A 13,993-nucleotide genomic window follows, 5' to 3' on the forward strand; every position below is an offset into this window, starting at 1 on the left:
GTTTATTTTTTAATTTATTTGTTTGTTTGTTTATTTATTAGATTTGTATTTATTTATTTATTTATTGGATTTGTATGCCGCCCCTCTCCGGAGACGTGGGGCGGCTCACAGCAATAATAAACAATATATAACAAATCTAATAATTTAAGAGAAACACTAAAAACCCCATTATTAAAAGCAAACATACACACAAACATACCATACATAAACTGTATAGGCCCAGGGGAGATGTTTCAATTCCCCCATGCCTGACGGCAAAGGTAGGTTTTAAGGAGTTTACGAAAGGTGAGGAGGGTGGGGGCAGTTCTAATCTCTGGGGGGAGCTGGTTCCAGAGGGTTGGGGCCGCCACAGAGAAGGCTCTTCCCCTGGGTCCCGCCAAACGGCATTGTTTAGTTGACGGGACCCGGAGAAGGCCAACTCTGTGGGACCTAATCGGTCGCTGGGATTCGTGCGGCAGAAGGCGGTCCCGGAGATATTCTGGTCCGATGCCATGAAGGGCTTTATAGGTCATAAGCAACACTTTGAATTGTGACCGGAAACTGATCGGCAACCAATGCAGACTGCGGAGTGTTGGTGTAACATGGGCATATTTGGGAAAGCCCATGATTGCTCTCGCAGCTGCATTTTCTTTTAAGACGTTTAGCTCTGAGCTGAAGAAGCTTCTTGGATGAGAAGCAAAACGCCTTCAAGGGAAAAACAGTTGCTTCTTGAAAAAGCACCTTTGGGAACGTTAGCTTCCTTCTCCTGCCAAAAAGCTTTGAGGAGTCACTTTCTCCAAGCAATTCTGTCTGTAAAATGGAGGTGGTAAACTAGAACCGTTGTTGTAAGCAGAACTTCAGATGGCCCAGCCCAATTAAGTTGTCTGGATCTTCCTTCTCTAGCGATAAGAAGCATGTGGACTGGGTCAAGGCTTATCTCAGCATCTGGACTGAGCTGCAGGCATACATCAAGCAGTACCACACCACTGGACTCACCTGGAGCAAAACGGTGAGTGCAGCCTGCACATCCATATTCCAGGCTGTTTCCTTGGGATATTTTCATTTGTCTGTTTTATCAAATAGCCTAATTGGATGCTCTTGTTTCTTTCCCCCCCCTCCCTCCCCTGAATCCTTCCAGGGACCTCAGCCGACTGGTGCTGCAAATGGATCTCGGGCTCCTGCTTGTGGGGGGCCACCACCTCCTCCCCCTGGCCCCCCTCCCCCTCCAGCACCCGCCTCTCCGAATGCCAGCTCAGATTCCACTACTTCCCGTTCGGCGCTTTTTGCTCAGATCAACCAGGGAGAAGCCATCACTTCTGGTAGGCGGATGATTAATCGATTCAGCCACAAGCGGACCAGCCGCAAATTTTGGAAGCTAGCTAAATTCTTGATGCATTTTTTAAAAAAATCTTAATTAACAAGGTCCCAGATGGAATTGTTCTTCAGTCTTCTATGCAGAGGATTAGTCTAGAGCAGGAATCCCCCAAACTTGGCAACTTTAAGACTTGTGGACTTCTCTGTGGTGGCCCCGACCCTCTGGAACCAGCTCCCCCCGGAGATCAGAACTGCCCCCACCCTCCTTGCCTTTCGTAAAGCTCTTAAGACCCATCTCTGCCGTCAGGCATGGGGGAACTGAGACATCTCCCCCGGGCTTATATAGTTTATACATGGTATGTTTGTGTGTATGCTTGCTTTTAATAATGGGTTTTTTAGTGTTTTTTTAATTATTAGATTTGTTGTACATTGTCTTTGTTATTGTTGTGAGCCGCCCCGAGTCTACGCAGAGGGGCGGCATACAAATCTAATTAATAATAATAATAATAATAATAATAATAATAATAATAATAATAATAATAGTAACTCCCAGAATTCTAGGAGTTGGAAGTTCATAAGTCTTAAAGCTGCCGAGTTTGAAGACCTCTGGTCCAGGGGGGTAAGAGTTTCTGAAAAGTGCAGTTTTAACAGCATTACATAACCAAGTTAAGCTTGTTTTTAACAGGTTGCCAAATGTCACAAATGTTAATTCTCTAATGTGGACAGATGGTGGGTGGGGCTAAAGATAGCAGCAACTTGGATTTATTTATTTATTTATTTGACTTCTCTGCTGCTCAATCCCGTGGGATGTTTACAACCGAAAGCAAATTAATGTCTTTTTGAACAGTAACTTAGCCTCAGAATTGAAGCGAACCAAGCACTCAGAAATAAATTCTGGGAGCAGATTAAGTTGAAATTCAACTTGCGGGGGTTTGCACAGCCTTTTGATGAAATAAAGAAACTAGAGAGTTACATTTTCCAAATATGCAGCTATGGAAACATGACCAAGGAAAAACATTTAAATCGTTGCGTGCGTCTATGGAATTCTGCGCCCCAGAATTTCAGGGATGTTTCCCAATTTTTCTTGCATTAAACAGAGTTAAATAAATTCCGTGTCCTTTGGGGTTCCTGTGACTAGGGCAACCCCACAAGCACATGCATTGCCCTGCAGTGAAACACAGTAGTCTTACATTCCAGAGTTGCCTTTCTTTCTTTTCCCCCCCCAAACATTTTTTATTGAATGGTTAAATAGTATAAAATGCAAAATGTAAAAGTGAATAGAATAGAATAGAATAGAATTTTTATTGGCCAAGTGTGATTGGACACACAAGGAATTTGTCTTGGTGCATATGCTCTCAACGTACATAAAATAAAATATACATTTGTCAAGAGAAGTTTAAGTTTAATCAGATTTGTATGCCGCCCCTCTCCGCAGACTCGGGGCGGCTCACAGCAATAACAATACAATGTAAAACAAATCTAATATTTAAGTTAATTTAAAAAACACCACAAATTAAAACCAATCATACATACTAGCATACCATGCATAAATTTTATAAGCTAGGGGGAGGGAACATGTCAATTCCCCCATGCCTGACGACAGAGGTGGGTTTTAAGGAGCTTACAAAAGGCTAGGAGGGTGGGGGCAACTCTGATATCTGGGGGGAGTTGGTTCCAAAGGGTCGGGGCCGCCACAGAGAAGGCTCTTCCCCTGGGTCCCGCCAAACGACATTGTTTAGTTGACGGGACCCGGAGAAGGCCCACTCTGTGGGACCTAACTGGTCGCTGGGATTCGTGCGGCAGAAGGCGGTCCCTGAGATAATCTGGTCCAGTGCCATGAAGGGCTTTATAGGTGATAACCAACACTTTGAATTGTGACCGGAAACTGATCGGCAACCAATGCAGACTGCGGAGTGTTGGTGTAACATGGGCATATTTGGGGAAGCCCATGATTGCTCTCGCAGCTGCATTCTGCACGATCTGAAGTTTCCGAACACTTTTCAAAGGTAGCCCCATGTAGAGAGCATTACAGTAGTCGAGCATCGAGGTGATGAGGGCATGAGTGACTGTGAACAGTGACTCCCGGTCCAAATAGGGCCGCAACTGGTGCACCAGGCGAACCTGGGCAAACGCCCCCCCCCCCCCCCAATTGTGGAAGGAGGGGAAAGAGGGAAGGGTAGGAAAAAGAAAAGAATAAGGAAGCATCGACTTCCGACTCTGTTGCAGTAAAATAAAACTTCAAGTCACAACTTTTTGCTTTTCCCTTATAGCATGAACAAGTCATTTCTATAAAGATCTACCAATCTAATCCGTAAAACCCAAAGTCAAAATAATATTATTTCCCACATCAAGCACAAAACTCAGAAGCCGTTTCCATGTGGAAAGAAAAGTACTTACCGTATTTTTCGGTATTTTTAGTTTTTGGGGAGGAAATGGGGGGGAATTTTGCCTACCAGGTGTTGTGGTTGGCTCTGGCCCAGCTCCTGCCCCAGCCCTAAAAAGGTGTTAACAATCTTCCCAGATTGCAGGCTTTTTCATTGTTACTCGCTCCAAATAAAGGTTTTTTAAGCCGTAACCAGGGGATAAAATAATGTGTTGAAACTGACCAGACTAAGAACACTAGCCTGATGAATATCTGGTAGGCAGATTTTTTTTCCCTATTTCCCTCCCCCAAAACTAAGGTGTGTCTTATAGTCCGGTGGGTCTTATAGAAACATAGAAACATAGAAGACTGACGGCAGAAAAAGACCTCATGGTCCATCTAGTCTGCCCTTATACTATTTCCTGTGTTTTATCTTAGGATGGATATATGTTTATCCCAGGCATGTTTACATTCAGTTACTGTGGATTTATCTACCACGTCTGCTGGAAGTTTGTTCCAAGGATCTACTACTCTTTCAGTAAAATAATATTTTCTCATGTTGCCTTTGATCTTTCCCCCAACTAACTTCAGATTGTGTCCCCTTGTTCTTGTGTTCACTCTCCTATTAAAAACACTTCCCTCCCGAACACTATTTAACCCTTTAACATATTTAAATGTTTCGATCATGTCCCCCCTTTTCTTTCTGTCCTACAGACTATACAGATTGAGTTCATTAAGTCTTTCCTGATACGTTTTATGCTTAAGACCTTCCACCATTCTTGTAGCCCGTCTTTGGACCCGTTCAATTTTGTCAATATCTTTTTGTAGGTGAGGTCTCCAGAACTGAACACAGTATTCCAAATGTGGTCTCACCAGCGCTCTATATAAGGGGATCACAATCTCCCTCTTCCTGCTTGTTATACCTCTAGCTATGCAGCCAAGCATCCTACTTGCTTTTCCTACTGCCCGACCACACTGCTCACCCATTTTGAGACTGTCAGAAATCACGACCCCTAAATCCTTCTCTTCTGAAGTTTTTGCTAACACAGAACTGCCAATACAATACTCAGATTGAGGATTCCTTTTCCCCAAGTGCATTATTTTACATTTGGAAACATTAAACTGCAGTTTCCATTGCTTTGACCATTTATTTAGTAAAGCTAAATCATTTACCATATTACAGACCCCTCCAGGAATATCAACCCTATTGCACACTTTAGAGTCATCGGCAAATAGGCAAACCTTCCCTACCAAACCTTCCCCTATGTCACTCACAAACATATTAAAAAGAAGAGGACCCAGAACAGACCCTTGTGGCACACCGCTTGTAACCTGTCTCTGCTCAGAATACTCGCCATTAACAATAACTCTCTGATGTCTACGCTTCAGCCAGCTTTAAATCCACTGAACTATCCAGGGATTAAGTCCAATTGTACTCTGAAAAATACAGTAATTTAACAACTACAGTGATTCAACTTAACAGATATGACAAGGGAGGTTGTAAAATGGAGCAAAACTAATTTGGCAACTGGCTTGCTTAATGGGGACAATTTTGGCCTCAGTTGTGGTCATACATCGAGGTGTTAAGTCAAGTGTTTTGAGTTCCCAGGACAGCACAATGCGTAATGGTATGAACCCTGCCAACGATGCTTTACCCTCCTAGGCTTGAAACACGTGTCCGATGCAATGAAGACCCACAAAAACCCGTCGCTGAAAACCCAAGGGGGCCCTGTACGAACGGGACCCAAGCCATTCACAGCTGTCAAGCCACCCTGCACAGTCAACGTTTCCTCCAAATTGCCGGCAAAGAAGGAGCCTCCCATGCTGGAGTTAGAAGGCAAGAAATGGAGAGTGGTGAGTCCGCCGCCTTTCAACAGGCTAGTTCTTTGCAAGAGAACCTCCTTGGTTAAAAGGAGTCTATCAGACAGGAATCTGGGAAATCACTTTGCTTGTTCCGGGAGTGTGTAAATTGTGTCGATGCAAAAAGCATGCATTATCTTGAGGCATGGGACATCCTTTGTTTCCAGACCTTTAGCCTCCCAAGAGGCACGTTGGGTGGGGCAGCCCCCTTTGTAATAGGAGCCAGGACAAACCCTCAATTACCTGGAAATGTAACCACAGGTAGCCCTCGCTTAGCAGTCCTGCAAAGTTGCAATCGAAGAACACCCATTGGAGGAAACAGATTGCTTTAATGATCACGTCGGTCACTTAACAACCTCCGCAATAAAAGGGCACATTTACATAGTGACCCCCTTTACGGCCACCATGATATGACTGCAATTCTGGACTTGATTAGGTTTGTAAGTCAAGGACTTACCTGTAAAATTAAACATTGATAAACTTGCTCTGGGCCAGGTTTTGCCCCATGAACAATTGCCATGAGATGAGAAGTGTGGTCTGCCTCTCTCTCTCCCAGTGGGTTACTTTTGTTGTTGTTGTTAGTTGTGAAGTCATGTCCGACCCATCGCAACCCCCTGGACAAAGTTCCTCTAGGCCTTCATGTCCTCTGCCATTCCCTTGGTGCCCGTTTAAAATTACGCCAACTCCAGCCAGCCACCTCGTTCTCTATTGTCCCCTTCTTCTTTTGCCCTCCATCATTCCCAGCATCAAGCTCTTCTCCAGTGAGTCCTTCCTTCTCATTAGGTGGCCAAAGTATTTGAGTTTCATGGATTGATGAAACTCAAATACAGTAGTACCTCTAGATACGAGCTGCTCCACATGCGAGTATTCCAAGTTACGAGCCACGACGGGAGCGAAATTTCTGTTCGACACCTGAGCTCAAATTCGGGATATGAGCCAAGCTTCCACTAGGTGGCGCAAGAATCCTTGCTTCTGGTTATCTCAGCGGGGAAAAACAAAGTCTAAAGCCATTTGTTCCAGATACGAGTTGATCGACATACGAGCTCCGTTCTGGAATGAATTAAACTCGTATCTAGAGGTACTACTGTACTTTGGCCATGATGAAAGGGTGTTACCGCTATCTGCAATTCAGCTAAGAGCTCTTAGCCTGATGCAAGTGGTCAAGTGCAAGTGGTCGAGCCCCCGCCCCAGTTGTGGGTGGGTTTTTTCTGTGTAATTTGTCATTTTTTCTGCTGCTCCCGTTTGCATCTAGAGAAGGGGAGGAATCTTGAATAATGGCAGCTGCTCGTTCCCCCCTTTAGGAGAACCAAGAGAACGCCTCCAACTTGGTGATCAGCGACACAGAGTTGAAGCAGGTGGCCTATGTCTACAAATGTGTGAACAGTACACTCCGTATCCAAGGCAAGATCAACTCCATCACGCTGGGTAGGTTTATACCTCTTCTTTGGAATTTTGTTGTTAAGTCACAAAGTTGTGTCCCACTCTTTGCAACGCCAGAGGCAGAGGTGGGCTGCTAAGGTTGAACAATGGATGATCTCTGGCGGGCCCAAGACAGGGGCTTGTCCTCTGTCCTGGTGCTTCTTGACCTCTCAGCGGCTTTCGATATCAACTAAAGAATGTCACTTGGCGGGACCCAGGGGAAGAGCCTTCTCTGTGGCGGCCCCGGCCCTCTAGAACCAACTCCCCCCCAAAGATTAGAATTGCCCCCACCCTCCTTGCCTTTCATAAGCTGCTTTTAAAACCCACCTCTGCCGTCAGGCATGTGGGAATTGAGACCATCTTCCCCCTAGGCCTTTACAATTCTATGCATGGTATTTATGTATGTATGTTTGGAGGTTTTTTATATTAATGGGCTTTTAATTATTTCTAACATCAGACTACTATTGTACACTGCTTTATTGTTGCTGTTAGCCACCCCGAGTCTCCGGAGAGGGGCGGCATACAAATCCAACAAATGAATGAATGAATGAATGAACAAACAATGACATGTGCTCGCCCCCGTGGCTCTGAGTACCAGCGGAGTCCAGGGCGATTCTGCTACCTGCACCTGTGCAGGTAGCAGAATCGCATGCCGAGACACAGGTGCACCCGTGTTTCGGCACGGGGTTTTGCTTCTGCGCAGGTGCAGTAGCAGAATTGCGCTGGACTCCGCTGGCACTCATAGCTACAGGGATGAGCACATGTCACCATTCCACCTTAGCTGCCCACCTCTGCCCAGGGGCCATAGTGTGTCAGCCCTTCCACTGTCTCCTGGAGCTTGCCTAAGTTTCCGTTCATTGCATCAATGACGCTATCTGAGTTGCTGAATTGAGAATTATTATTATTATTATTATTATTATTATTATTATTATTTATTAAATTTGTATGCCGCCCCTCTCCGTAGACTCGGGGCGGCTCACAGCAATAGTAGAACACAATGTAAAATACAAATCTAATATTTAAAAAACTAAAAAACCCATAATTAAAAAGATATACACACATAATTAAAAAGACATACACACATAGGCCCAGGGGAGATGTCTCAATTCTCCCATGCCTGGTGGCAAAGGTAGATTTTACGGAAGGCAAGGAGGGTGGGGGCAGTTCTAATCTCTGGGGGGAGCTGGTTCCAGAGAGTCGGGGCCACCACAGAGAAGGTTCTTTCCCTGGGTCCCGCCAGATGACATTGTTTCGTCGACGGGACCCGGAGCAGGCCAACTCGGTGGCACCTAACCGGTCGCTGGGAATTGTGCGGCAGAAGGCGGTCCCGAATTAAGTGGTGGAATTAGGACCAATTTAAGACACGTTGGATAGGAAACAAAATTTCTAGAAAAAAATGGCCTGGAAATCTGTCTAGAAATAGGATAGAAAACAAAACCATCATTAAACTCTGAAACCATTTTGGCTCCCAAGTAGAGATTGACCTTGAGGACTGGTTCACATATGTTGATTCATTTATACACTTCTGCGATGAAATTAACTCCTAGAGTCTCAGTCTCAGATAATGTACTGATTTTATAAGGCACATCTAGATGGCAGCATTTAGATCAAGGATGTCCAACCCTGGCAACTTTAAAACTTCTGTAGACTTCAACTCTCAGAGTTGAAGCCACCAACGTTGGACACCCCTGATTTAGATGTTTTCAGACCTGCGGGAAATTCCGACATTTTAAGCTTAGGCAAAATATCAGAGTAATGATGATTTAATAGCTGAGCAGCTGATGGAAGGTTGTAAAATGAAATGCTGATTGCAATGAGGATGAATCAGCAGGGTTACTTCCACTTTAAGAAGCTGTCTATATAAGGGAGCCATGAGGGCCTATGAGAGGGCCTTGTGTATCTCTCTTCTGCGTGTTCAATCTGCATTGTAGTTCTTGAGTGATTGATTGCCTAGTATGTGCCTATATAAACCACTGTGTATAAGACAAACCTGAGAGTCCTGTATTTTGCTCCTGTATTTGACTCAAAACAGTACACACAAGTACTCTGAAAGGAAGGACTGACTAACCCCTTCCATGCTGCTAACTGGAAAACTACAAGCTGTTGTTAATGAAGTCAGTAGCTGAGTTGGATTCTAGGGAGACTTCCTTTCTGAAATTGACCCATGTGTGCTCAGCATTGTGGTGTTTTGGGTTTTCTTTCTCTTGCATTTGATAACTGTGGGGGGAAGTTTTTACATTTTTTACATTTTACAGTTTTTAATAGGAAAGTGAACACAAGAACAAGGGGACACAATCTGAAGTTAGTTGGGGGAAAGATCAAAAGCAATATGAGAAAATATTATTTCACTGAAAGAGTAGTAGATCCTTGGAACAAACTTCCAGCAGACGTGGTAGATAAATCCACAGTAACTGAATTTAAACATGCCTGGGATAAACATAGATCCATCCTAAGATAAAATACACAAATAGAATAAGGGCAGACTAGATGGACCATGAGGTCTTTTTCTGCCGTCAGACTTCTATGTTTCTATGTTTTTACATTGGGTTGCCCAGGGTTGATCAGTGGACAAACGATAGATCGTAGCTATGTTGAGGTTTGTCTTCTTAAAGGAAACGCTCCATGCTCGTCTCATCTCTCTCTTCCTTGCCTCATGCAGATAACTGCAAGAAGCTTGGGCTGGTGTTTGATGATGTGGTGGGCATTGTTGAGATAATCAACAGCCGTGATGTTCAAATTCAGGTAATGTCCCTGGTTCGTCTCATCTTGACCGTAACTGCCTCCCACCAGGTTTCTCAAGCCGTTCCCAGTGTTGGACATGAAAATGCTGTAGGTCACCTTCCTGTCCTTCATTTCCATCTTACATTTAGGGAAGGAGCGGTTAAGCTGTGACCCTTAGCCAAATTTCTGCAGTCCTTTAGGAATCCATACGTGCCTCCTTGGTTTTAGAAATCCACATGTCCCTTCTTGGCTTTAGGAATCCATACGTCCCTTCTTCGTTTTAACAATCCATACGTGCCTCCTTGGTTTTAACAATCCATACGTGCCTCCTTGGTTTTAGGAATCCATACGTCCCGCCTTGGCTTTAGGAATCCATATGTCCCTTCTTCGTTTTAACAATCCATACGTGCCTCCTTGGTTTTAGAAATCCACATGTCCCTTCTTGGCTTTAGGAATCCATACGTCCCTTCTTCGTTTTAACAATCCGTACGTGCCTCCTTGGTTTTAGGAATCCATATGTGCCTCCTTGGTTTTAGGAATCCATACGTCCCGCCTTGGCTTTAGGAATCCATATGTCCCTTCTTCGTTTTGACAATCCATACGTGCCTCCTTGGTTTTAGGAATCCATATGTGCCTCCTTGGTTTTAGGAATCCATACGTCCCGCCTTGGCTTTAGGAATCCATATGTCCCTTCTTCGTTTTACAATCCATACGTGCCTCCTTGGTTTTAGGAATCCATATGTGCCTCCTTGGTTTTAGGAATCCATACGTCCCGCCTTGGCTTTAGGAATCCATATGTCCCTTCTTCGTTTTAACAATCCGTACGTGCCTCCTTGGTTTTAGGAATCCATATGTGCCTCCTTGGTTTTAGGAATCCATACGTCCCGCCTTGGCTTTAGGAATCCATATGTCCCTTCTTCGTTTTAACAATCCATACGTGCCTCCTTGGTTTTAGGAATCCATATGTGCCTCCTTGGTTTTAGGAATCCATACGTCCCGCCTTGGCTTTAGGAATCCATGTCCCTTCTTCGTTTTAACAATCCATACGTGCCTCCTTGGTTTTAGGAATCCATATGTGCCTCCTTGGTTTTAGGAATCCATACGTCCCGCCTTGGCTTTAGGAATCCATATGTCCCTTCTTCGTTTGAACAATCCATATGTGCCTCCTTGGTTTTAGGAATCCATATGTGCCTCCTTGGTTTTAGGAATCCATACGTCCCGCCTTGGCTTTAGGAATCCATATGTCCCTTCTTTTTAACAATCCATACGTGCCTCCTTGGTTTTAGGAATCCATATGTGCCTCCTTGGCTTTAGGAATCCATACGTCCCGCCTTGGCTTTAGGAATCCATATGTCCCTTCTTCGTTTTAACAATCCATACGTGCCTCCTTGGTTTTAGGAATCCATATGTCCCTTTTAAGAATCCATATGCCTCTTCTTGGGAAAATGTAGAAAGAAGGTTCAGAAGAAGCCAATGGATCTCAATTTCTGTCTTTGGACTTGCTCTTCCTGCCACTTGTTCTATTCCTGTCCACCTTAGGTTCTAAAGGCACTATGAAGGGAAATGTGATTTCTAAAAAGGAAGAAAAAACATTGGCCAATCTTAGCAAAGGAGATGGAGCCCTTGGCTGATTCTCACCATAGTCTTCTTTCCTTTCCTTTTTTAAAATTAGGTAATAGGTAAAGTGCCAACCATTTCCATCAACAAGACAGACGGTTGTCAAGTCTACTTGAGCAAGGGCTCTCTAGAGTGTGAGATTGTCAGTGCCAAGTCCTCGGAGATGAACGTTCTTGTTCCGACAGACAACGGTGACTTTGTGAGTTCTTTTCCATATTACTCGGAAGGGGGGGGGTCCATTGAGGCTGAAAAGTGGGGGAGATATAGCTAATCTTTGACACAAGGCTGTAATGGCGCCTGACCTTTACGGCTGTATGTTGCGACGGTAGTAAAAGGGATCGGTCACATGCCTGGCAATGCCCAGAGATGAAGATGTCCTCAGGAGATGTCTATCTTCTTATCATGTCCGAATTATGACAGATTCCATATGTATGTGTGTTTGATTGGATAGTTTATTAAGGTTTATTGTGGGTTTTACTGTTCTTATTAACTAATATTTGACTTTATTGTATGTAACTATTTACTGTGGCAAGACGCCCTGAGTTCCATTGGGATTGCGCAGCAGAGAAGTGAAATGTATTAAATTAAATTCTACACAATTGACATAATAGGTCAATGGTTTATACGTTTTGTTTCCTCAGAACGAATTTCCTGTCCCTGAACAATTCAAGACGCAGTGGAACGGGCGGAAGTTGGTCACCACGGTGACGGAAATCGCCGGATAAGATGGCCTCTACCCATCACTGTGGGGGATTCACACAAAAAAAATATGCTTTCCGGGGGGCGGCTTTTAGATTCCTTCTCCCACATATTTCCCCTCACCCCCCCTCAACTCTTGTCTGCTTCTGTCTTCTGAAAGTCCTGCGTCCTTCCCCTCACGGAAATTACCTCAGGCTGGGATTTAGGGCAGGGTGGCAGGTTCATCCCATTCTTCACTCCCTTGACTGGCAGGGAGGTGTGGCGTTCCCTCCCCCTCCCCCCCTCAGTCAGGCAGCCGCCATCTTGTCCAGTTGAGGTACAGGCGCCGAGGAGCGTCAGTTAAATGAGGAACGTTGGGGGAGGGGCTAAGGTTTCTGTCAGGATATGGTACCTCACACACACACACCCCATTAAAAGTTATGCTTGTTGGGCATAAATTGGGGGAAACCCAAGGGGATTTTTCTTCTCTTTAACTAATCTCACCCAAGAGATGCTGGAAATTAGCTTTGCTGGACCAAAGGCTGAAAATGGGATGTGTAACATTCCTTCTCTCCCCTTATTCCACCACCACCACCACCACCCCACCTTCCTGTCTTGTCCGTGTAAATTCTGTGTTGTGCCATGGTGTGAGGGGAGGGGGGGGAAACCGCCCCCTGGCGCAGGTGCCACAAGATTGGGACCAATTCTCCGTCCTGGGCGCCCGTCCAGCAGTCCGAAAGCTGCCCCTCGACCTCTTCCATTCAAATCTCTCCTATGAAAGGGAAAATTGTACCCAAGAGGCCTCTTTGGAACAGCTGATGTACACTCCTCATTTTCCAGGACAGTTCCCCCCAGTTTCCACCGACCCACCAGGGCAGAATTAATTCTCCATTCCAACAGAAGTATTTAATTGTTTGTAAGCACAATTCCATGGTGTTTTAGTTCTATTGCTCACTGGCATTTATTAGCCCCCTTGCAGTGTTTTCCCAACCTTGGCAACTTGAAGATATCTGGACTTCAACTCCCAGAATTCCCCAGCCAGCGAATGCTGGCTGGGGAATTCTGGGAGTTGAAGTCCAGATATCTTCAAGTTGCCAAGGTTGGGAAACACTGCCCTAGCATTTGTGCAAACACACACACACTCTTTAGCTAGTTCTCCCTTCTCTCCCTGCTGCTTCTCTGCAGATTTTTGTGTCACACAGCACTCTGGGCGATCACGCCCAGGTTTTGAAGGCATGGTACTGTAATGACCCACCATGGGGAGCTGCCTTGCCTTAACTGTAGTAATGCAGGTAGTCCCTCGTTGCCACGTTTTTTTTGTTTTCTCCACTTGGAAATTTAACACAAGATATGCAACTCTTTATTTTGAAACTGTCCTGTGACTCTCACTTCTCTCTTGAGGCTTGTGGAATATATATAAAAAAATCTTTCTTATGTACTTAAAAATTATACTGAAGATAGAATAAAGTTAATGCCAAGTTGCTCATAAAGTGTGATTTTTACTAAGGCTTTGCCACAAGCGTCTTTCGAGCTGGTCGCTGATGTTCCATTGTTGGTTTTCTATAATTCTGGCCAGAATGCTTGTTCTCTCTTGCTTGAATAATCTGCGCCTTGGAAGGCTTTTAAAATACAGTAATACCTCGTCTTACGAACTTAATTGGTTCCCGGAGGAGGTTCGTAAGGCGAAAAGTTCGTAAGATGAAACATTGTTTCCCATAGGAAACAATGTAAAATGAATTAATGTGTGCAAGAAAAAAAAACGCAAAAAAACCGCCGCCGCCCAGCTGTCACCTTTTGAAACAGCCGGGCGCTTCTCAGCGTTCTCCCAATGCCAAACCCGGAAGTTCGGCAAAAGTTCGGGTTTGGGTGGCTGCCGAGAAGCCCCGCCACCCGGCTGTCGCTTTTTGAAACAGCCGGGGGGCTTCTCGGCGTCCTCCCGAACGCCAAACCCGAACTTTTGCCGAACTTCCGGGTTCGGCGTTCGGGAGGCCGCCGAGAAGCCCCGCTGCCCGGCTGTTAGCTTTTCAAAAGAGCCGCGGAGCT

At 45.0% G+C, this 13,993-nt stretch overlaps 1 protein-coding gene across 2 annotated transcripts in view; it reads left to right on the top strand.

Moving 5' to 3' along the window:
- The window catches only part of CAP1 (cyclase associated actin cytoskeleton regulatory protein 1), a 45,818-nt gene extending 32,378 nt beyond the window's left edge, over positions 1 to 13,440 (top strand). For both annotated transcript variants that reach the window (XM_070764687.1, XM_070764688.1), the window contains exons 7-14: positions 883 to 988; positions 1,118 to 1,298; positions 5,319 to 5,509; positions 6,817 to 6,940; positions 9,594 to 9,676; positions 11,328 to 11,471; positions 11,914 to 12,883; positions 13,050 to 13,440. In XM_070764687.1, the coding sequence (XP_070620788.1) occupies positions 883 to 988; positions 1,118 to 1,298; positions 5,319 to 5,509; positions 6,817 to 6,940; positions 9,594 to 9,676; positions 11,328 to 11,471; positions 11,914 to 11,997 (913 nt within the window). In that variant the 3' untranslated portion in view covers positions 11,998 to 12,883; positions 13,050 to 13,440. The remainder of the gene's footprint in view (positions 1 to 882; positions 989 to 1,117; positions 1,299 to 5,318; positions 5,510 to 6,816; positions 6,941 to 9,593; positions 9,677 to 11,327; positions 11,472 to 11,913; positions 12,884 to 13,049) is intronic.
- Positions 13,441 to 13,993: the final 553 nt, after the last annotated feature.

Source organism: Erythrolamprus reginae, chromosome 11 (genome assembly GCF_031021105.1).
Source record: "Erythrolamprus reginae isolate rEryReg1 chromosome 11, rEryReg1.hap1, whole genome shotgun sequence".
Taxonomy (NCBI): domain Eukaryota; kingdom Metazoa; phylum Chordata; class Lepidosauria; order Squamata; family Dipsadidae; genus Erythrolamprus; species Erythrolamprus reginae.